The sequence below is a fragment of the Anguilla anguilla genome, chromosome 9, assembly GCF_013347855.1.
Source record: "Anguilla anguilla isolate fAngAng1 chromosome 9, fAngAng1.pri, whole genome shotgun sequence".
In the NCBI taxonomy this organism is placed as follows: domain Eukaryota; kingdom Metazoa; phylum Chordata; class Actinopteri; order Anguilliformes; family Anguillidae; genus Anguilla; species Anguilla anguilla.
Window position 1 is genome coordinate 45,435,818 of NC_049209.1, and position 23,000 is coordinate 45,458,817.

The 23,000-nt window shown below is 44.1% G+C and overlaps 4 protein-coding genes across 5 annotated transcripts in view; 3 read left to right on the plus strand and 1 right to left on the minus strand.

The window, feature by feature from the left end:
* Positions 1 to 379: 379 nt before the first annotated feature.
* styxl1 (serine/threonine/tyrosine interacting-like 1) lies at positions 380 to 5,190 on the minus strand. The gene is made up of 8 exons (XM_035431842.1): positions 4,888 to 5,190; positions 4,505 to 4,566; positions 3,980 to 4,079; positions 3,129 to 3,262; positions 2,725 to 2,870; positions 2,493 to 2,590; positions 2,153 to 2,265; positions 380 to 1,856 (listed from the first exon to the last, which is right to left on the minus strand). The coding sequence occupies exons 1-8, from the start codon at positions 4,988 to 4,990 to the stop codon at positions 1,725 to 1,727; spliced, it is 888 nt and encodes a 295-aa protein (XP_035287733.1). The 5' UTR covers positions 4,991 to 5,190; the 3' UTR covers positions 380 to 1,724.
* Positions 5,191 to 5,350: 160 nt separating this feature from the next.
* Positions 5,351 to 11,700, plus strand: prr11 (proline rich 11). Of its 2 annotated transcripts, none has more exons than XM_035431840.1 (10): positions 5,351 to 5,438; positions 6,368 to 6,483; positions 6,920 to 7,082; positions 7,271 to 7,393; positions 7,795 to 8,028; positions 8,582 to 8,680; positions 9,262 to 9,374; positions 9,784 to 9,843; positions 10,078 to 10,174; positions 10,548 to 11,700. In XM_035431840.1, the coding sequence occupies exons 1-10, from the start codon at positions 5,424 to 5,426 to the stop codon at positions 10,611 to 10,613; spliced, it is 1,086 nt and encodes a 361-aa protein (XP_035287731.1). In that variant the 5' UTR covers positions 5,351 to 5,423; the 3' UTR covers positions 10,614 to 11,700. The 2 variants fall into 2 exon arrangements, with proteins under 2 accessions (XP_035287731.1, XP_035287732.1); XM_035431841.1 differs by lacking the exon at positions 5,351 to 5,438 and adding an exon at positions 5,447 to 5,599.
* A 499-nt stretch (positions 11,701 to 12,199) lies between these two features.
* Positions 12,200 to 16,609, plus strand: smg8 (SMG8 nonsense mediated mRNA decay factor). The gene is made up of 4 exons (XM_035434314.1): positions 12,200 to 13,776; positions 14,291 to 14,436; positions 14,559 to 15,449; positions 16,111 to 16,609. Exons 1-4 carry the CDS (start codon positions 12,234 to 12,236, stop codon positions 16,321 to 16,323), a joined length of 2,793 nt encoding a protein of 930 aa, XP_035290205.1. The 5' UTR covers positions 12,200 to 12,233; the 3' UTR covers positions 16,324 to 16,609.
* A 2,857-nt stretch (positions 16,610 to 19,466) lies between these two features.
* ypel2a (yippee-like 2a) overlaps positions 19,467 to 23,000 on the plus strand; it is a 16,412-nt gene continuing 12,878 nt past the window's right edge. The window contains exon 1 of the mRNA XM_035434315.1: positions 19,467 to 19,676. The gene's annotated coding sequence lies outside the window, so the exon portion shown is untranslated. The remainder of the gene's footprint in view (positions 19,677 to 23,000) is intronic.

The window sequence follows — 23,000 nt, forward strand, 5'->3', positions numbered from 1 at the left end:
TGGTAAATGGACTGCATTTATATAGCGCTTTCATCCAAAGCGCTTAACAATTGATGCCCCTCATTCGCCAGAGCAGTTAGTGGTTAGGTGTCTTGCTCAAGGACACTTCGATACGCCCAGGGCGGGGTTTGAACCAGCAACCCTCCAACTGCCAGACAATCGGTCTTACCTCCTGAGCTATGTCATCCCTTATAGCAAAAGTTACTGAATCTTATTAAATGTAATTAGTTATCATATAAGGACTATACTGGTCTTTTAAACCAGAGTAGATGAAAGAATATATTAAACAGCTATTTTTCTGTCTTAACTTTTGATCATCCCTTGCACAACCATTGAAAGTGTGCCTAATTTTATACAGCTCTTACTCAACACCTAGAGATGTGTGGAAATTATTTTTATTGTCTTGAGGCCCAGCAAGTAGATCCAAAGACCTACTCAATGTGAACAGAAAATGTATTTTCACAAATCAATGCATTTGCATAACATATTTATTCAGCACTCACTTATTACATACGTAGCCAGCTTCATTGCCTATACCAAGCCTAGCAATGCAATTTGATTTAAAAATTTGATGCACTTAGATTTTTTCATAACAAGCTTAACACACTTACAGCTCACATTTTCCACAAGTCATTTTTCATTATAAACATTTGTAAAATAGTTGCTCTAGGACATACGCCACACCTGTCATAGCCATCAAACATTTTTACAAGTTTGCTGCCTATAACAGAAACTTTTGAAATTCATCAAGCATACAATGTAGATGTGGATATCATGGTTACCATTGCTACAGGCTCTTGGTTATATCTAAACCCACCCAATATGGCAAATCCTTCCACTGTTGCTAGATTATGACGCACTTTCGTTTTCAATGCAAATATTGTTTTAAGATTTTGAACAGACGGCATCTTCAGCTTAAACTAATATTTGCCACATTTCTCAAATACGGAATCACTAAAAGTCCTCGACCATTGTTCACAGTCACCAGGATTAAGAGCCTTGCAGCAACCTGAAGCTCCTTTTGTTCATCATGTGTTAGAAACAACTTCTTATAGGACAGCACTGAGTAGAAAACTGCTTAGAGGCCATTAGAGGGTAATGGGTGAAATATGTTGCACACCTCATGAGTGAAAGTTCGATCGTGTGTTGGTTACTGGAAAATGTTCTGGAGTGGCCACACCCTGTTGTGCACACATTTCTATAACCGCCACAGTGTTATTAAATACACCACATTTCCAAAGGTATGTGGACACCTCTTCTAATTTGTAGTTTTCGTTATTTCAGCCACACCCAATCCTAACAGGTGTATAAAATCAAGCACACAGCCATGCGATCTGCAGTGACAAACACTGGCAGTAGAATGGGCTCAGTGACTTTCAATGTGGCACAGTCATAGAATGCCACCTTTCCAACAAGTCAGTTCATCAGACTTTGATTTACTCATTTACTTATTTCAAAAACGTGATTTTTGAAAAATGTGCTATTTTTTGTTAATTTTTTCTATTATTTTTGCTGTTGCCTCTTTCCATTGTTCTGATCATTCTGTTTAAAATGTACATATTTTCATTAATTTGTACATTTCTTCTCTAAAATATTTTTTACACAGTCTATCAAAGGAATAAATAAGCTTGGAAGACACATGTACTCCGCACCAGGAGCATCTTTCTAACTGATTGTGAGTGAAGCACCCCCACCCGGACTCATTCACAGTGGTGGAGACTGTCTCAGTAGAGCGGCTCTGCGATATCCGTCACCCTCTGTCCCAGAGCGTGCTGCTCCCAGTCAGACAGCTGTTGCACAAACCCCCGGTTTGGCCTCATGTTGGTTTTGCATTTCGACACGTGTGCCCAGGCCTCCTGGAGAGAGACAGCCCCAGCGCAAGAAGCAAAAGGGGAAACACTGAGCCTCCATTTTCTTCCCAAAAGGGCAACATGCAAACAAAGACAATATTCTGATTATTTTAAATATATGTGTCATAGTCATAGCCTGGTCCTAAAAACAATGTAGTAAAAAAAAAATTATAGGAGCTTGACGTAAAATCAGTGGATCAGTGGTACAGCAGTAAGGGGGGAGAAAAGTACACATTTCAGATTTGAGATTACAGTACTAGGTATTTAAAGTCAGGAACAAAGTATTTATGGGTGATACTTACCATCAGTGTAGATTTTAGGTGGTGCAGAAGGAAGGCTATTGTCACTGCGCTACAGCGGCTTATGCCATGACTTGAAAATATGAGGACTGCGGAACCAGCACTGAGGTGAGTGTCTAAGGATATGAACACAGGCAATGACTGTGGATAGCAGTTTATCAATATTTCATACGGAGAAGATATCAAAACAGCCTTCTGGCACAGCTGAAAAAAAGTCAATAATTCATTTTCTTGCCGCCTGTCATTCTTACAAGTGTGGGGATGGTTTAAAGCCATCATTGTGTTTTCAGAACTCTTTAAATATGACATATTTCATTTGTTGCTTTAAACTATGAACACTTACCAATGAACTCACAGGCCCTCTCAAAAAATCCATATAGATCAGCCTCAGTGGAATCTGCCACAGGAATGTGTAAAACTGTACAAGCGCCGCTCTCAAACCTGATTTTAAACAAACAGAGTACATACAGTAAAAAAGTGTGACTGCGTATATGCACAACTGAGCTCACTGTTGATAAAGTAATTTAAAAATTACTGTATATGGGGTTTTTAGCCATAAGTAACTGTTCACTCACACATCGCTGGCATCTTCTGAGACATTGATGAGGGCTCTCAGTTTGAGATGTTTATGGATGTGCAGATTAGTGGCCTGTCTATAGTCACCCATGTACAGCTGGCCAAGTAGTACCTCAACTGGGTAGGGCTGCAGGTCCTCCAGTTCCTGAAAAGTCATGCCACAGGCATCAGGCTCACACTCACCAGTCTGGGAAGGTTATCATCTAGGCCTGGCACAGTTGCTCACATGAATCTGGTGGATTTCCTTACATTCTCTTTCATTGTAAGTCACTCTGGATAAGAGCATCTGCCATACAATGCAATACACTGCAATGATTATTTAAATTTCTGAAATCATGGACAGTGTCCCTGGACAAGCTTTTAATTGAAACAGATTACCGTGGAAGCGGGGCAGAGGCCTTACCTGGACGGTGTAAAGAATCTTCTGTGTTCGGAGGAATGGGTACAAAGCAGAGAACCTCTCGTAGCCTCCTTTTAGGATATGAACTGGGTGGCGACTTGTTTTCGCCAGAGTTCCAGTGACCTCAGTGGCAGGACCTACATGTACAGTACACAACAATGAAACACGGGCGACATAGCTCAGGAGGTAAGACCGATTGTCTTGGCAGTCGGAGGGTTGCCGGTTCAAACCCCGCCCTGGGCGTGTCGAAGTGTCCTTGAGCAAGACACCTAACCCCTAACTGCTCTGGCGAATGAGAGGCATCAATTGTAAAGCGCTTTGGATAAAAGCGCTATATAAACGCAGTCCATTTACCCATTACCCCATTTAAATATTACTATAACCACCCATGTTTTCAGTTGAGAGTGTCATAGCATAAAAAGTATGCCCCACACACCGTCAAGATATGACAATGCAAGTATTTAATGTTTCCAGAGTTCCAATGTGATTGATGACCAGGTTGGTATGGTATACTACAATCATGTTTGCTTTTCAATGAACACAGGAAACAAAAGCATTTATTAACAAATCATTGTTTGCGTGTTCAGTTATTGTTTTTATAATTTGAAAAGCCAAACACCAATGGAATAAAACTGATGTTCAGAAATATCATTATTGATGTCTACAAATAACCCATTCCCCTTTATTGACTTATTGTTTATTTGGGCATGAAGTTTCCCTTATCAACAAGTAGCCCCAGATGGACAGCTGTGGCCCAGTTGATTGACTAGGCTTATGCCATTAAAATGCAGTGTCTGATGAATGTTTAAATTAAGATGTCATACAGGGAGTTATCAAAGCTTGAGCGGTCTTACCTGAACTCTGCAAGGAGCTGGTGTTGCTATCATACACCACACAATACCGCAAGCTTTCAACCTCCACATCAGCAGGCATCGTAAACTTTCCCATTGCATCCTGGGGAAAACAATGAGCCAGTGCTTCACCTTTCAAAAGCAATCGCAAAGTTCTTCAAACTTCATTGATGTAACAGAACGACACATTTAATTTATTTGATAAATAAAATGAATTTATTCGAAAGGTTTTGATAAATATAGCATCTGGTCAATATAAGTCAGAGTTGACCTATGAACAACCAGCCTGTTGCTTTCGCTAAGCACCTGGGTTATATGTTCATATGATTTTCTGACCTTCAAACCAATGTGAAAGGGAAAGTGGTGTAAGCAGATTCTCACTTTTATTTTTCCACTGGTTTTTTATTATATCTATAATCCTAAAAATTACGTAAAGGTATTGTTAAACAAGGATTTATGTGTCATATTCAATACATGCTATAAAATGCCCACAAGTGTTTGTATAGGCAGTGCGATTGACAGAATTACCCATTTTGCTCTCCTTGCAGTGATGACATGGCTCTCGTTGTATTCGTCTTTATTTCGTGCATCTGCAATCCAAAAAGCCCAAAGCAGTATTCCACTGAATGTTTAGAAGGTGGATCAAATACATTCATTGACACCTTACAGAGACTACTGCATAAAATATTTGCATTTGCAGTAGAAATAGTTTATGTAGCAATAACATTTGTCAGTTTGTTTCTTTAGTCACAAAAAGATTATTGTTTTCAGCTTTCAATAGCTGTCAACAGAACCTTGCTTTTTCATATACATTGCAACCTGGCCAAAAACATATTTCTATATCTCTGAAAAACATAAAACAGCTACCCTTGAAGGGGTATATATTTGTGTACTGTAACCAAAACCCTTACCAATCAAACAAAGGTAGTTGAATTCTGATAGTCTTGACACTCGGACGTACTGGTTTATAATATTGTAAAGTTCTGTAGCTTCACAGAGAACCATGCCAGCCATTGCGGAAGACCTATAATATTCTGGCGTTTTCTCACATTAAATTTTGAAAACTCTCGTCATGTTTCTGTGATAAATTGTTTAAAGTAACTGAATCGCTTTGTTGCTACTCGTAAGTATTTCTCATAATGATAACCACAGCAGTAATAACACCGCAGCAAGAATAATAAAGTCATTTTCTGTTTTGCCAGTTACATGGTAACCAAAGCAGAGTACAGTGGTTGGACAGGGATTCTCTTCTCCGCAAATTATTGGATAGTTTTCTATTCTGCGGGGCGATTACCTTTTTAACCAATAAAGCACGCCTCTAGATTTGCATCAGCGAATGCGAAACGACCAATCAAATGTGGACGTTGTCCTGAGGTGGGCAGTACGTTTTCTGATTTGCTGGAAACAATTTGCATTTAATTTTGAACATTTAGCCGCTAGGAAGTTGATGGCTGGGCTGAGGGTATGTTTTTCAATATTTTATTGTCTGCAGGTAGCTAACTGTTCTCCACATTATTAACTGAAATGCAGCAGTGTCTAGCACGAGATAAGTAGAATTTTAGCGTAACACTTGCAATTGAATTTCCTACACGATTGCAGATGTGAAAATGTGGCAGATGTTGCGTTAGTAGTAGGGCGAGGCACTTCCAAACTCTTGACAAACTCTAAGCGGCCCCGTGGCATCAATGATAGTTTTAAGAAATTAACTATAAGCAGACCTATATCGAGTCACCTTGGCTAGCAAGTAATGCTGATGGATTCAAGGACTACAACAATAAAGGATTATCGCTATCTAACGTAGACTATAGCTATTAATACGAGAAATGATTGCAATGGATTGAGTCCGCTCGTGCTAATGGCTAGTTATTGTGTCTAACTAGATTTATTAATTGTGTGATCTGTCTGTGCATTTTATTTTGTAACGTGAGATGGCAAGCTACAATTATTTCCTACACGAGAAGAGAAAACCAGCGATCAGATAGCTAAATAAAATGGATGGTTCTGAGTAACACTAGCAAGCTAACGTTTTTGTCTTCCTACTTCCTATGTGACCTCATTAACGTTCACTTCTGCCAAATGTCTACGGTTATCATGTGGCAGGTCACAGTCATTTGTCGTCATTCATATGGCTTCCAAAATATTTTCTTTCTTTTTTGCCTGCGAAAACATTAGGACACGATGTTTTGTATATATTAGCTTGCTTGTTCATATCCTTGTATTTGTGTTGACTTAATTGCATTTCAGCAGAGAGAAAGTACTTCCAGCAAACCTAATTTCACCTACCTAACGTTAATTCAGTTAGGCTATAGTAATTTGCTAGCCCATTAAATAACAGCGATGTGTGTAATTGTACGTGTGCCAGTTGTGCAAAAGCAATGACCTGTGGTGCAGGGACCAAGTACTTCGATGTTGCGGCGCAGGAAGAGGAAGGCTACCAGCAGACGATGGGCACTTCGCAGCAGCCGACAGCTGAGTTTATCACAGCCTTCTGCGCCGACTGTATCATAGTGAGTCCGATGAGCTAATCCTGGCACTCGTACATTACACTACATTACATTACAGGCATTTAGCTGACACTCTGATCCAGAGCGACGTTTTTTACATAGCATTTTACATAGCATTTACAGTATATTGCATCCATTTATACAGATGGATATACACTGAAGCAATGCAGATGAGGTACCTTGATCAAGAGTACAATGGCATTGCCCTTCTGGGGAATCAAACCTGTGCCCTTTAGGTTACAAGACCAGTTCCTTACCCATAATACTATGCTGCCATCCCTACACCCTAGGGGCCAACTGATCCTACATATGCATGGTACTAGTTTGGCTCGGATTCAGATATAAGTAACCTCTGGTATTAGTTCAACATTATTTGCCAGTGGCCTTCAGGTGGAATTCAAGTCGTCCTTCTGATACAGAGTTTTGTGTGTGTCTTTAGCGCCGGTGGCTGTGCCCTTAGCCCGGCAGTCACAGCCAGCCCCGCCTCCTCTGAGGACGCCTCGGCGAAGGCAGTGAAGCAGTGGGCTCCGGTGGTAGGAGTCCGGATGCTGCTGCTAGCGGTGGGTGGTGTGTGCCACGGCTGGAGGAGCAGGCTAGCACAGGTACGAAATCACCCATTACGGTCCTAACCAGCTCTTCATACTAACCAAGGAGGATGACATCAAAACCACCAAGATTTGTTCAGTTGTTTTTGTGTGACAGTTATATTGTTCACATTGAATAGAAAGTATATGGAAATGGAGTTGAGGGCAGCTGGGGTAGATCCTTACTGGCTGTCTGACTGCTGCAGGTATGCGCTGGGTTGCTGAATGCCCTACTCTACTGGAGAGCCCACACACAGCAGCTGGAGAGCCTTCAGCAGCAAGTGGCTGAGATGAAGAGGGAGATGACGGTTCTGCACTGTGCTCTGCAGGTTAGTGGAGCTGACGTCTAACTGCCATTTGCCTGCTGCGACCAAAGAGAACTCCACCAACACCACCTAGTATTGGTGGAAAATTAATCATGCCACTTGCATATGTAATGGAGGCTTTCAATGGAAGATTTCTGGAAAAAATAGATGTTTGAAAATGGATTTAGCAAAAAAAGTGTTTTCGTGGATGTACCAGGAAGTCAGTTGGCCTTATTTGGCTGATGTATGTACTGTACGTTCAGACACTTTCCTGGCTGTAAATGATTTTGTGTCTCAGAGAACCATCCTGCAGTAGTTGCCAGCTAAGTCATAACAGTGTCTTGATGGTATGTACAGTTATGTAGTATATGCTGTATATGTTTACTTCTTAGTACGTTTGAAACTTTAAACTCTTTCTGCCCCAGTTTGGTGCCGAAGCCAAGGCTGTATGCTGCTGTCACAGGGGCGAAGTGGGAATGATGAGGCCTTCTCTAACATGTGGATCCACTGTGGATCCCCTCCCTGCACTTACACTGCCAGCTCCTCCTCCTCCTCCACCTCCACCTCCACCACCCCCCCTGCCTCCACCCCTACCTGCCCTACTGCCAAAGAATCCACTCCTGTCAATCAAGAAAAGAGCCACGCTCAAGATTCTAGAGGTAATGCCCAAATCCTACGAGTAGCTGAAAAGGGACCTCCCTTGTAAACCACCTGCAATGAAATGTCTAGTGCAGAGCCACAAGTGACTCCAGATTGTCCATCCATCCATCCATTCATTCATTATCTAATCTGCTTATTCCTGGTCAGGCTCATGGGGAGGGGGTTGGAATTTATCCCAGCATGCATTTGGGCAACTGGCAGGAATACACCCTGGACAGGTCACCAATCTATCACAAGGCACACACACCATCACTCGCACACTCATACCTATGGGCAAATTTTAGACTCTCTATTTAGCCTAATCTGCACGTCTTTGGACGATGGGAGGAAACCGGAGTGTCTGGAGGAAACCTACACGGACTCAGAGAGAACATACAAATTCCACACAGAAAGGTCTCAGCTTTTGAACCCAGGAGCCTCCAGACTGTAATATTTATATATAACCGTTACAAACACTTGCCACAAAATGGAACGAAACAAAGGATTCCAATAAGCAGGCTCCACAGACTGTTATTTCTCAGCCGTGGTGAACGTGTACATTCCCCCCTGCAGGGCTCTCAGGAGAAGCAAGTCTGTTCTGCCCCAGTGACTTTGAAGGACCTGCGGGCTGTAAAGCTGAGAAAGATAACCGATCCAATTAGCAAACAAAAGGTAGGACGTGACCCTTGAACATTTAACATGTTTTTCATGTCTGTGCTAATGCTAACAAGACACTGTGTGGAATGCACATTAGGTGGAGCCTTTGTCTGAGAATGGTTTGTTTAGTTGTGTCTCAAGCTGTTCATGTCAGGCCTGCTGGGCAGTCCTGCCTCTGTATGCCTCAAGAATTGCAATGGACAGAAATCAGAGCTGCAGTTGTATTATTTCTGTGGACCTATGTGCCGTGAATGTGGTTAACGAAAGCCAACAAAATAGTGTATAAATGGCCATGATTCTGTTTAGGGAATCTCCCATTCCACGGGGTTGACTGCTGAAATAGGGGTTGGCTAGAAACCCGTCAGCAGTTATTTGGGGTTTACCTGCACATTAATGTGAATCAGCTTTGGCATTAAGAGTAAAAAAATCTTCCTGTGAGAACCCCACTGAAGTTTTGAGTGTTCTGCTTCATAATCCAGAACGTGCTGTGCTTATGAGTAACTTTGCATTCGCATTGTATTGGCGGAATGCAGTTAACTGCTGTACGGCAGAAGTAGTGTTTGTGAGTCCATGAGAAGGTGTTTGCTCTGGGACAGGTGTCCCCAGGCAAGAAGCCTGTCCCCCTGGTCACCGTGGCGGACCTCCAAAATGTCCGCCTGCGACGATCTCTCGGCCAGCTGCCCCCCAAAATCTGCCTGAGCCTGAACAGGTAAAGGCACACCTGCGTGGTGCGCACCGCACAGCAGCACACCTTGCCATACGCACCTTCTGTTGAACATCACGCCATGGTGTTTTGGACAACACAGATTATTTTTTTTGTATTTTGTTATTATTGCAACATTTGTTCGGCTAGCTTATCTTCTAGCTGATGAGCACAAAGTTGACTAGTTATAGATGGAAGCTTTAGCCTTCATGAGGTAGTTTTAGTATTTAGTTTTTTTTTTTTTTGATGGACAAAATACAAGTTTCATTGTATTTATATTGTCGAATGCAATGTAACATGGGTCTGGGAGTCCTATGTGGACTAAATTAATATTAATAAATGAATGGAAGTACTGTGTTTACATTTTGTTTTGCATGACTGTTTTTATCTTAACACCAGTCATCACTTTGTGCAGATCACCCAACAAAAGCCCGCTGAGTCTGCGTTCTCACCTGAAAAAGGTCCAGATTGACAGGTAACCGACATCCATCGTGTCGTATTTTATTACGTTTTCATTTGAGTCGCTCATACTGATAAACAGAAAAATAACTCCCGCACGCTGTATCTCTCCTGTATAGAGCACGCTTCACACACTTTCTGGTTGCATGCTTGTGAATGGAAGCCCAGCCTAGCATTGCCATAGCAGAGGTCCCAGAAACCATCGGGGTAAACGTTCGGTAGTGATTTGTGCTCCTTCTGTTCTGATCAGAAGCCCTGGGGGGACCCCGCTGGTCGACAAGGAGAACAGGGAGACGGGCACCGGCCTCACCCCCCTCATGACCCAGGCCTTGCGCCGAAAATTCCAGGTACAGTGCTCTGCTTTCGGGGCTTTTACTGCCCTGTCCCAGGAAACAGAGGCTAGCCAAATAATGTTTAAAATACATTTTTAGGGTTGTGGAAAGTTTGTGATAATGTCATAGTTACGTCATTGTGTCCAGTTGAAAACGCATCTTCAGAATGTTTTAATGTGGGCAAAGCTATGTGATATGGACCTGCTTACAACATAGATGTGTACTTGTGATTTGAGGGTGGTATATTACAAAATAGAGATTTTAAGAACATTGTCCCCACATTGTTATTAACCACAACTTTTAATGCTTTCTACTGGCCGGAAGGTGTAACTTTGGAAAAATGTCTTTGCCCCCTTCTTGCAAATAACGGTTTTCTCTCACTCCTCAGAGTGCATTGCCGAGAAGCCCCTCTCCGAGATCCAAGTCCATCAACACTATTGATGAACAGAATTGAGCTTTGGCTTTTTGAAGTCAAACGCCGATGGATGGCTTTGTCATCCTTAACCAAGTGCCTTTGCGTTGTGAGAACAGTATGCAAGCTTCAAGGGATTTATCACCTTGGTTTTAAGGAAAGGTGGAATATGATGTGCACATGCTCTTTTCTACAGTGTTACTTATGCTGTGCTCCCTGCTGCTTTCCACCCTTGGTCCATATATACTGTTGTTAAAAGTGTATCCGTGGAGGATTTTTAACGTGGGTGTGTGTGTGGGTCAGGACCTGAACATACACAAGTCTGTTTGTTTACTGTACCATTTCATTCTTGTCTTGTCCTGTTTTTTTTTATCCATGGGAGACCCAGATTATCTGCTTGATAATATTAACAGACCTTGGAGACCTCAGTCATTGTCAGAATTTGGATGTTTGGAAATTTGAAACCCTCAGACATTAACTGTCTGTTAGGTGACCAACTCATCATAACACTCAGGGATACAGGTGGACACTGAGGGCCTCTTGTGTGTATTGTCTGCCTCAAGAGAGGACTACAATGATTGTGGGTGGGGCAAAGAAATGTTTAAGATTGGCAGAGACAGACCTGGAAGGCCCTGTAGTGTTGCTGGGAGAACCTTGGACCCAAATTGGAACGGGTGGAAAAAATAGCTATTTAAAAGAAAAATGAAAAGATTGTTAGGGTTTTCTTTAAAGCACAACCAAGTTGCAGTTGGCGTTTCAGATTTCTAATGAAAGGTGTTTTTGTGTGGGCATGTTTTCAAGGCACAAGTTTTAAGCGTACTCTAAAAATTTGAGATCATTCAGAATTTGTTTATGCTGCCTGTGGTTGTAGTATGCTGCCATTTGCACAAGGGGTCTGACTCCACTGATAATTTGGTATTTTAATACTCTGTTTTAATAATTGAAATAATGTATGTTATTTGTGAGGCCTTTGTCCTGCATGATATTTACATGTTTTCTAAAATAACCAAAATGTTATTTGTCACTTTAAGTATTTGCCATTTTTATTGTGCGGCTTTGCAATGTAATGTGTTTTTTGTATAGAGAGCTGTTCTTTTATTAAAAGGGAAATATTAAATTTTTGACGACATGTAATGCTTCAACTTTTATTTTTACATGCTCTCATTTCACAGTGAACAAAGTGTAAATACATTTATGCATTTTATAGTGAATATATAGCTGCATATTCTTTATAGGAACACAAACATATTGCTTTGTTTCAATGATCTAAAGTATTAGTTCTGTGAGTTACAAGATAGCATTTTAGTCAAAGTAGGATAAAACAAAATTTGTGCAGAAGACAAAATGCTGAATTCTACACTTAAATTGAGGAAAATCGGGACACTGGGTATGTTATTTACAACGCTGTGAAACAGACAGTGTAAATGAGTTAAATTGACTGATATGACCTCTTTTGAAATAACTCCAAGTATTCCACCAATGGGAATTGAAAATGAAGACTTCAGTGTTTTTATGTGCCAGCACTGGAAAACGGGATTTAGCTTCGACATTTTTAATCACCTGTGCTTACCCTCCGCCCCTGTAAGTGGCAGTGGTGCACCCAATCGACCAAAGTCTGTCGCTACAACTGTAGAGCAAGACCGTACTGCTTCCGCAACAAAGATGGCGGTACCCATGAGTATAGGGTCCCTTCTGCTGTCGGAACTCATTGAAGACCCATTGTATAAAGATGAAGGCCTCTGTGTCCTGGGAATATTCGGGAAAAGCGCAATGCAGCCTGGATCTGCCAAAGAATCCCTCATAAATACACTGGCAGATAAGCATGTATTTCCTCTGTTTGGGCCGGATGAACCGGACTGTCCCGGAGGGGGAAGCTTTATTCAGGCGTATTATAACCAGGAGAGTCGAGTTCTTTATCTGGTGCTTACTTCTGTGTGTGACAACCGACAGCTTCTCCGGGCGTGTGAAACTTTAGGTGCGGGGATCGGGCACTCGGAAGCGCATGATTTCTGGAAAGGGGCGGAGAAACAACATTGTCTGCAGTTACTTTACCTCTTCTCGCTGTGCCATGTTTTGCTCCTGGTCCATCCTACGTGCTCTTTTGATGTCACCTACGACAGGCTGTTTCGCGCCTTGGACGCGCTTCGACAGAAAGCGTTGCCGTTGCTACGTGCTGCCATAAAGGACTCGCCAGTTTCCAAGGAATGGAAGGTTAATTGCAGGCCATGTCCTCCGCGCCTGCTCTTCGTATTCCAGATGAATGGAGCGCTCAGAGTGAGCGGCGGGACTTCGGGAACGGGACTGGGTGGTAACGGCACAGACGCACTTGGAGGTGACAAGCCCAAGAAGCACTCTCCACGGAGGCGACTCCAGCATGCTTTGGAGGACCAGATATACAGAATTTTCCGTAAAAGCCGAGTCCTTACCAATCAGAGCAGCAACTGCCTCTTTACCGTGCCTGCTAACCAGGCTTTTGTGTACGTGGTTCCTGGGCCCGATGAAGACCCGGTGGGAGCCTTGCTAGGGCAGCTTCGGGCAAATTGTGCTCTCAGAGAAAATGATACGGGCCTGTCTGTGTCCGGACCGAGGCGCTACCAGCAGATGCGTCATGCCGCAAGACAGCCTTCATTCACTGTGGAGAATAGCAGCCTGTCGTCTGCGGGTGGGCAGTTGGTGGACTGCACCCTGAAGGAATTCTTGTGGCAGCATGTTGAGCTCGTATTGACTAAGAAAGGCTTTGATGACAGTGTGGGTCGCAACCCACAGCCGTCACATTTCGAGTTGCCAACGTACACGAAATGGGCCCAAGTCGCTTGTAGATTGTATCAGGTCATGATAGACAGTGGTGATGAAGAAACGGCTGAGCTTGCCGCCAAAGTGCAGGGACAGCTGAAGGTCCTGGAGGGTTTTCTTGATGCCGACGCGAAGTTCTCTGAAAACAGGTGTCAGAAAGCTCTGCCGCTCGCTCACAGCGCGTACCAGTCCAACCTTCCGCACAATTACACCACCACAGTGCACAAGAATCAGTTAACGCTAGCGCTACGTGTGTACAGCCAACACGCTCGTGGAGTGGCGTTCCAGCGGTACGCTCTGCAGCTGCACGAGGACTGCTATAAGTTCTGGAGCAACGGACATCAGCTGTGCGAGGAACGCAGCCTGACTGACCAACACTGCGTGCACAAATTTCATCTGCTACCTAAACCAGGTAACGCCCCGCTACAGCCAAAATCGGGCACTGCAAAGCGACGAATGGCAGGCATAGCAGTTTCACTCCTCACGGGCAGAGCGTTAATAGTGTAACAGAGGTGCGGGTGATATGTTAGGAATGTACCAGGTTAAATAATAAAATTCTAAAACGCAGAGGTGGAATGTTAAGTGTATTCTTTTAAATGTTTATGCAATATGAAAAGTGGATAAGGTTAAAAAAGTAATGCATAGGAAATCAATCAATCAATCAATCAATCAAAATTTATTTCTATAGCACACTTCATACACAGAGGCAACCCAGTGTGCTTTTGTGTGACATTCCATACTTGTTTTGAGTCCCAGTTTTGGTGTTCCAAGCCTTTGGTATGAGTATTCTACAATATAATAGGAGAGTACTTTGGCAGCAGCTGTGGTATTGTTTGCAGGTTCATTATTTTGGATCTGTTACTGTGAATGTATTCACAATTGAATGTAGGCTAAATCTAATGCCAGTCCCCCTTAACTGTCTGCAGGAGAAAAGCCAGAAATGGACCGAAATCCACCAATCCTCTTCCACAACAGCAGGGGGCGCTCTACCAGCTCCTGCAACTGTGGTCGCAAGCAGGCCCCCCGCGAGGACCCCTTCGACATCCAGGCTGCCAACCACGAGTTCTACCAAGTCAGCTGTCATTTCTGTGCATGCATGAAAAAGAAACTGTTTGTGTTTACTCTGTAGTCAGATTGCCTCACTTACAGTACATTCCCTTGTTAATCTCTCTCTCTCTCTCTCTCTCTCGGCAGATTCTGGAGGAAAAGTGCTGTGCTAAGCTAGAGAGGACCCACTTCCCCGTCTTTCAGCCCAGCACCCTGGACCCTGCGCCGGCCTGTGATGAGGTGCCCCAGCCTCCCGAGTCGGGGGTGGTGGTGGTGGTGGTGGGGGGCTCCGGGGACGGGGAGCGTCTGAAGGAGAAGGAGGCCGTGAGCCACACCCCCGGGGACAGCACCAGCCTCAGTCTGGCGCTCAGCCTGGGCCAGTCCACGGACAGCCTGGGTCCCTACGGCGACGGCGGGGAGGGGCAGGAGAAGCGGCCCAGTCTGGTGGACCGCCAGCCCTCTACGGTCGAGTACCTCCCCGGCATGCTGCATTCCGGCTGTCCCAAGGGGCTCCTGCCCAAATTCTCCAGCTGGTCCCTGGTTAAGCTGGGCCCGGCCAAGGCCTACAACTGCCACACGGGGCTGGAGCAGCCGGGCTTCCTCCCGGGCTCCGCCTTCCTGCTGCCCTGGGACGTGGTGATTCGCTGCCGGGCGGAGGAGGAGGCGGGGCTGTCGGAGCCCCTGGACGGAGGCCCCTCCTCCTGGCCGGCCCCGAACAAGGCGCTGGCGGGCAAGCGGGGCGGGGTCGGGGGGCTGGGCCGCGGCCGGAGGCGGGACGACGTGGCCCGGGCCTTCGTCGGCTTCGAGTACGAGGACAGCAGGGGGCGCCGCTTTCTCAGCTCGGGGCCCGACAAGGTGGTGAAAGTGCTGGGCCCCGGCGGCGCCAAGGAGCCCGCCACCCGGGTGCTGAACGCCGACATGCCGCTGTACATACCCTCCCCTGCCCAGGGGCGGGGCCTCAAGCCCCACTACGCCCAGCTCTCGCGGCTCTTCATCGTCGTACCCGACGCCCCTCTGGAGATCACGCTCAACCCGCAGGTGAGCTGCGCTAGCGCTCGCTGTATCGGCTTCTTACCCGTTGAGTAGAGCGCCGGGAGAAAAGAGCATTTAAAAATGTTTAACCTGCGCCACCACCAGATTTGTTTTTCAATTAACCTGGACCTTCCTTTGTGAATTTGACTAAACTGTTATTCTGAAATGAAATGCTTTGACTTTTTAATTTGAAAATTGTTAATTATAGTTTTATTTTAAAACATAGGCTAAATCGTACAGTTAGTTCTTTACCAACTCTGTCCTTATGCCATATTAAAGTCAGCAGTAGCTTCATAAAATTTGTGAAAAACGAGATGTTGCTAACAGTAACAGTGTATCAAGTAACGTAGCTCACTTTCCCAGTAAAGGCAGTTTGTTTATGCTACAGGCATAAACCTTGTAAACAACCCATTTTCTTCTATGTTCTTGCATCACCACTGTGCTCCCCCACACCCACACAGGTTGCAGCTTTAACCCTGTGTTCTCTTCCAGTACAATTGCCCTCTAGAGCCAGCGACTGTTTTTTAAATACACTATGTGATTAGAATGTTCTTGACAGAACGTTCTAATGCTGATGTAACAATCACTACTGGTAACTAAAAGCAGTGGAGTTCTGGAACATTCTACACTCCAAAGGATTAATCTTCTTCCTTCTCTCCACCTCCAGGTCCAGCCAGGTCCGCCCCCCTGTCCGGTGTTCCACCCGGAGCAGACTGAGCTGGTGCTCCCTCCCGACGGGCTCTGGGTCCTGCGCTTCCCCTACTCCTACGTGACCGACCGCGGGCCCTGCTACCCGCCCAAGGAGAACCAGCCCCTGGCCAGCTACCGGGTCCTCAAAGGCATCCTGCGCGCCAACACCGCCAGCACCCCGCCCCAGTGACCGGCCCTCGGGACCTGGGCCCAAAATGTGAATAATGCGGGCCGGGCTGAGGGATGCGGTCCTGGGAAGCAGAACCGACCACAGAGGACGACACCCAAAGTCCTTTCCTGTTCTGTTACGTTTCTAACATGTCCCCCCTGACAAGGAAGAGCTGACAGCCACAGCACCAGCGGTGCCCCAGACAGTTTACGCTTGTGCTTGGTGGATTTTTCCACTGATGTGGAGACTCACTGTAGCTCACAGAACCATAGTGATAACGACAAAAGTACATTTTTCTTCTTTTTTTTTTTTAAAACAAAAGCAATCAAAGAAAACCAACAAATAAAGTCAAATTTATTATATTTTATTTGTCCCCCAGAGGGGAAATCAAGAAAGGGGGTCTTTATTATGTTTTGCTTTTATGTGGTGAATATCTTGTATTGTATGAGGTTTCTATCAACCATGTGTTTTGGCATTGACTTTCTAGTGCTGATGAAAGCATTAATTTATTTCCCCTCTGGGGGGTGGGGTGGTGGGGGGGAGGGGGATCAATAAAGTATGTCAAGCTGTATCTGTTTTGTTGTAAAGTACGTGCTTCTGTTAAAGTGCTCTGCTAACATCCACTAATAAATGTCTATTATGGGAAGAATAAAACACTTTTTTCTGAGGGGCGCCTGTTGTGTCAGCATTGTACTGTTGTTTTGTGTCAAATCCGATTGAAAAGTGAAGCAGGGACAGCGACGTGCTATAAACAAAGTACTTTGGCTATCATGGTGTTTCTTAGGTCCCTATGCTGTGAAAGTGAAGTTAAACTTCACTTTCACCAAATCCAGGTCTGGGATTAAAGACGTACAGATTTGTTTTGTAATTTTGTGTTGGTTCTGTTCCGTCAGTTCGTGTTGCAGGTAGCGAGAGCTCATTTCCTGAAAGTAAAAAGCACGCATAGGTTTTTGAATTATGGGACCTCCTCACACTGTGTTAAATCTCTCATGCTGTGTTAAAACATCTTGTTGTTGGAGGTGATGATCTTGTTTTCTTGACCCTCTCGTATTGTGCAGCCCGTAGGGTATAAAATGGCCGCTGGCTCACAGGTGGGTGTGCATGATTCCGCTGCGGTGCTCTTTGCACTGTTGTGTGTGAGTCAGAGACGGAAAGGAGCAAAAACAGAGAGAGAATGTAGTCTTGCAAGTATTGCTGTAAGGACTTAAAGTCTTCTTGTATGAAGAAGACTCACTAATTTATGTAGTAAAAGAAAGCGTAAGAGAGGCATGAAATGATGAAACAATTTTCCACTCTTTACGGTTCATTTTAACTTTGTTCCAGTGAAGGGAAATCTTAATGCTACAGCATTCAATAACATTCTAGAGAACTGTGCGCTTCCAACTTTGTGGCAACAGTTTTGGGAAGGCCCTTTCCTGTTTTAGTGTAACAATGCCTCCATGCACAAAGCAAGGTCCATAAATAAATGGTTTGCTGAGTTTGGTGGGGAAGAACTTGACTGGCCTGCACAGAGCCCTGACCTCTACCCCATCAAACACCTTTGCGATGAATTGGAATGCCGACTGCAATCTAGGCCTTTTGCCAAAAATCAGTGCCCAATCTCACTGATGCTCTTGTGGCTGAATAAAAGCGAATCCCACAGCCATGTACCAAAATCTACTAGAAAACCTTCCCTGAAGAGTGGAGGCTAAATTATATCAAGAAAATTCATTGAATTCAGAAATTATATTACTATTGTTACAAATTGGTATTGTAACGAGAACTTCCGTACATAAATTACATAGAACTTATATAAATAACTTAAAAGCAGAAAACCCTATAATACATTTCGGACAACTCTAAATCAGACATTTTAATATTAAAATTAAGGAGTGCTGTATCCTTGGTGAGGACAGATGTTGGCATACATATGTTTGCGTTGTTTTATGCTATTTCTACTAATTTAATAACATAGCCTATTATGATCGCTTTTTTTTTAGCTCGTGAGGTGACTGGAGTTTATCCATTTCATAAAATGTCAGCATAGTGCTACATAATGTACGCGCAAAGTTTACTTGAACCGGTCGTTGCCTTCGCCAGACGTATATGGAATACATAATCTAAATTTGGGATTTAGGGATTTAGTGCATCTGTCTCCTGTAAATTGAACAAACGTGCAGCGATTCAGCGGTTATGTCGGGAATTTCGTTTTCATAACTCTTTTAAGCCACGAGTTTGTCGGGCATTGCTCATTTACGCGTAGAAGTACCGATTTCCAGAATACGGCCTTGATGGGTGTTCTAACAATCTGCAATGAAGCAGATTGTTAGAACTTTAAGGTTTACTTACCTGTCAAAGCTGGCGCGAAAATAACCGAGATTTAGGACTCATGGTTCTTCAGAACAGACAGTAGATGGCAATGTTTGCCTCTCAGTTGGAGCGCAACCACTGTTTGCGCGCAAACATACTGTGGATAAAACATAGCTAGATAAACCATTGACCTCCTTGGCGTAACACAGGTTATCGTAAACAATTCGCAATGAGATACAATGTTCTATATGTCTGGTTTAGTTTGGGAGTGAAAAGAAATACTTATTTTTAAACTGTATGGAGAACTTGGCATAAATTATGCCTGCCACGGTGGCAATAGTTTTTCGTGTTTTTTTTAATTAATGACTTAACTGTGTGATCGACGAATACACAGTGCTGTTATGTTTGCTATTTAGGCTTACTGCGGTTAGAGACGTTGGGTTTCATTGTTAATGGTTTTAACGTGTTTTGACACTTTCCTCATTTTGTTCCATCCAACTTTGATGCTGCTAGCACACTGTGCTTTGGAAGGATATGCATGCTTGAGCGGCTCTGTTGCACATCAACTGCACCCTGCGTCCCTGCCTTTAATCCGCAGCCGCATCTGCCCGAGGCGCCCGCAGCTTTTTGCCAGATATCCAAAGAATTGCGCTCAGATAAATAAACGCGCAGAATGCGCGCATCCCATCCTCGGGGTCGCGGCAGAGCCACCTCGGTGGGCTGGCAGCTGTTTATGGTTCCCAGCATTTTGCACCGCAGCTGCTTGATGATTACAGTGCAAGCGAGCATTGGCTGGCTGTGTCTGCCCGTAGCCAATGAGCGGAGTGTTGCTATGCTGAGCTGTTCTATTGGTTGGCGGATGCAGCTGTCAATTTGTCCAGAAGAAGAGGTACAGTCAGTGCGCAACTGAGCAATTATAACTAACTCAGTTTGTGCATTGCATTCGAAAACGGTGCGTCTGGTCTGATCAAGAGAAATTGAGAGCGAGGAAACTTGAAAGGAATGCGAAGGTTTTGCATTCTGTAGCGGTGTGGTTTCCCGAAGAGCAGGGGGTGTACGGCCAGTGCATATTTTTCCATTCAAAGGTAAATAATTTCCAACTCCTGCGCTTTATCTGACTAATGTTAACAAGCCTTGTCTTTGATTACGACATCCAGATAAAAGTTTCGTTAGGTGTTTATGATGTCAGTGTATATATTTTCTGGTAAGGACTGTAAGATGATGTTTTAGGCGGTTTGGTGACGATTGCGGTGGGCGGCAGGCGGATTGTTTTTGGAAGGGGCATAGGATGGCGAGGTCTGCAGTGCTACAGTACGGGCGACGCTGGTTTTTGTTACATGGTGTTTCTAAAGTTACCAGTGGCGTATGCTGCACCAGCCGTGTTTGTATACGAAAACGAGCGCTGCTGCGGGGAACGTGCGCTGATGTACTTCAATTAAATTAAGTGGACAATTTAAATTTTGTATCAACCACGATATTGGGAATCATGGTATAAGTGTTCACATCAAGGTGAAATGGATATAGGTGCTAGCATATTACTCTTCTTTGACGCATGGGAGTCTGGATGTTATGTTTACCTGCTTACTTGCCTCTGATTCTGGTGACAGCCACAGTTAAAGTGCAATTTCAGTTTATTCATATTTCATAACATTTTTTACTTGATTCACTGTGTCCTGCGACATGCATTGTATTGCAAACGTTAAACGTTTTTGTTTTCTGTTTTGGACCGTTTCTTTTGTCCTTGATGTGGCATTTCTGTTATTTATGTTTCATGTGCATCTTTGTACAAAAGCGAACATTCATTGGTAGAACATTCTGTGGCTGGGTCTGGCCTGGTTTTGTCTAATTCGAACACGTACAGCTGAACTAAGGAAATCTGTCCTGAAAGAGCTCGACGCAACGGACACACGACAACGACAACAACAAAAAGATTCTCGACGTTTCTCGCTATTATGTTTGAGTGGATTGTTGTTGTCACACGCGGGGGGGAAATGCATTAGCGTTCTGTACGTCTGAAGTCAGCATTTTGCATAGATAGTGTTTAGCTTGGGTCATCTGAACACAACATGGTCGTATGCATTTGTGCCATTTTCCTCAATTGATCACAATGCGCCTGCGGGGCAGCGCAGGGTGATTCACCAGCTCAGCTGTAGTGTCGTTGACAGGTGGCAGATGGCTTTTTATGAAGTACGTTGCTTACTGGATTTTACCGTCAGCGTGGTTAGTGGATGGAAAATCGCACCATACGGCGATTATGTGTGGTTTTCGTGCTGTCATTTTCGACGGTGTTTGATGTCACGAAGGATTGCTACTTTTTTTGATAGCCTGGAATGGACTTTCCAGATGATCCAGATGCAGATTTTCTTATCAACGCACGTTACCCCTGTCTAGAACTGTTATTGCTGTTCTACTTGCGTTTCAAACTTGTGTTTGTATTGCATTCTATCAAAATTGGTGCAGTAGATACATTTAGGAGAAAAGTGGTATGACAATGCACTCTCTTTCTCTTACAGACACACACACTCACACACACGCACACACACACTCACACACACAGGATTGTGTACAAAGAAGGGTGAATAATTTCAAAGGCACGGCATCTCAGTTTATTCTCCAGCTGCAGTAAAGGATACAAGTGCTGACCTGGCCATGGCAGAAGTGACACAGTGCTCTAAATTAGTTCACAGAAGCCCTGCCTTGCATATAGGTATATTTTACCCCTGTGTGTCCCGGTGCATAGTAAGCCCTCTGTCATCTCTGGAAGCTGGGTTCTCCTAGGTAAGTGCACGAGAAGTGCACGGAAAAGAAAGGCGGACATCTCAGCACAGCACCCGCAGTAGCCTACAGACCCTAGACTTTCAGTCCCGTCTCTCAGGGTAGCAAGAAATCCATGGACCTGTCCTGTTGTGACTTGACTTCAAACCACAAATGGACGCCTGTTCACTTCTTACTGTTGAGCAGTGCAAGAGGTGTCGTGACAAAAAAAAAAAAAAACATACGTCCGACAGAAATACGGATGGAATTTAATGTATGGATAGGGTGAATAGAAGTCCCTGTTCTTCCTGGGAAAGGATAGTACATCAAGCCCAAGTTTTCTGAGTGTAATTACCATTATTATAGACTGTTTATAAAGGATGTCGCTCTCCATGCCATTAAACTGTATAAGTAAACCCTTAAACCCAGTAGCCTGTCTGGGTCTGTGGTAGGTTTTTAGTGAAGAGTTAAGGCTTTACATCCAAAAACTTTTATGTATCATTGCCCCCAGAATCTCCTGTTACTCCATATGACAGCATGCGCCCCCTGCAGTCTGGGCAGCCTCACTGCTTGTCCCAGTCTGTGGCCGGGGGGGAAGCACCTAGTGGTGCTGAGGCAGCCATCTGTGCAGCCTGGTGCTGGAAACTGCCCTACATACCACACGGGCTGATAGCATGCATACTGCTGAGGTCTCTGACCTGGTTCACCCACACACACACACACACACACACACCAACACACACACACACATCACACACACACACACACCCACACACATACCCATACACACACACCCACCCACACACACACGCACACACCACACACACACCCACACACACACACATACATGTACACATGCATACATACACACACACACACACATTCACATATACATACACACACGCACGCACACACAAACAGACACATACACACACACACACACACATATACTTATATGCACACACAAACACATACACACACAAACATATATGCACATACGCACACACACAGGCTCACAAACACATATACACACAAACACACGCACACATGCACACACACACGCACACACTCAGTCTGACATTCCTGACTGTTCAGCCTTTAGCATTCCAAGCACATGCTTGTCTAGTCCTCTGAAGTGGTGATATATATTATCAGCTTATGCCATCTGCTGTTTGGCTAACCTAGAGAGCTAAGAAAGCAGAGTGTATACAACAGAGAGAAACACAGGAGCAGGGAGATACAGACAGTATAAAAGCAGGTATGTAACCTGTACAGGCAAATGGGAGCATGAAGTTGTTGTTTCTCTTTAAGCGTTCTTTCATCTCTTGCCCATGTCAAAGTTAGCATTGAAAGGTGTTTAATAACACATATTTGTGTGGTAGTTTCAGATTGTTAAGTTATATTTTCCTTCTGGTAACAACTAAAAAAAACCACAGAACTATAATCACAAACTGCAAGGATTGGCAGTACAGCAAAAAAGGACGGCCCAAAATAATTATGCTTGTATACATTGCCTGGTTTTTAACACAAAAGATGCGTGTAAACGATTATAATACTGTAACATATCCTGATAATAAGGCCTGTGTAAAGCTCATTCTTGAATTAGAAAGAAGGAAGGCTCTCTCTGCATTTTTTCCTAAGCTTGATTCCGTATT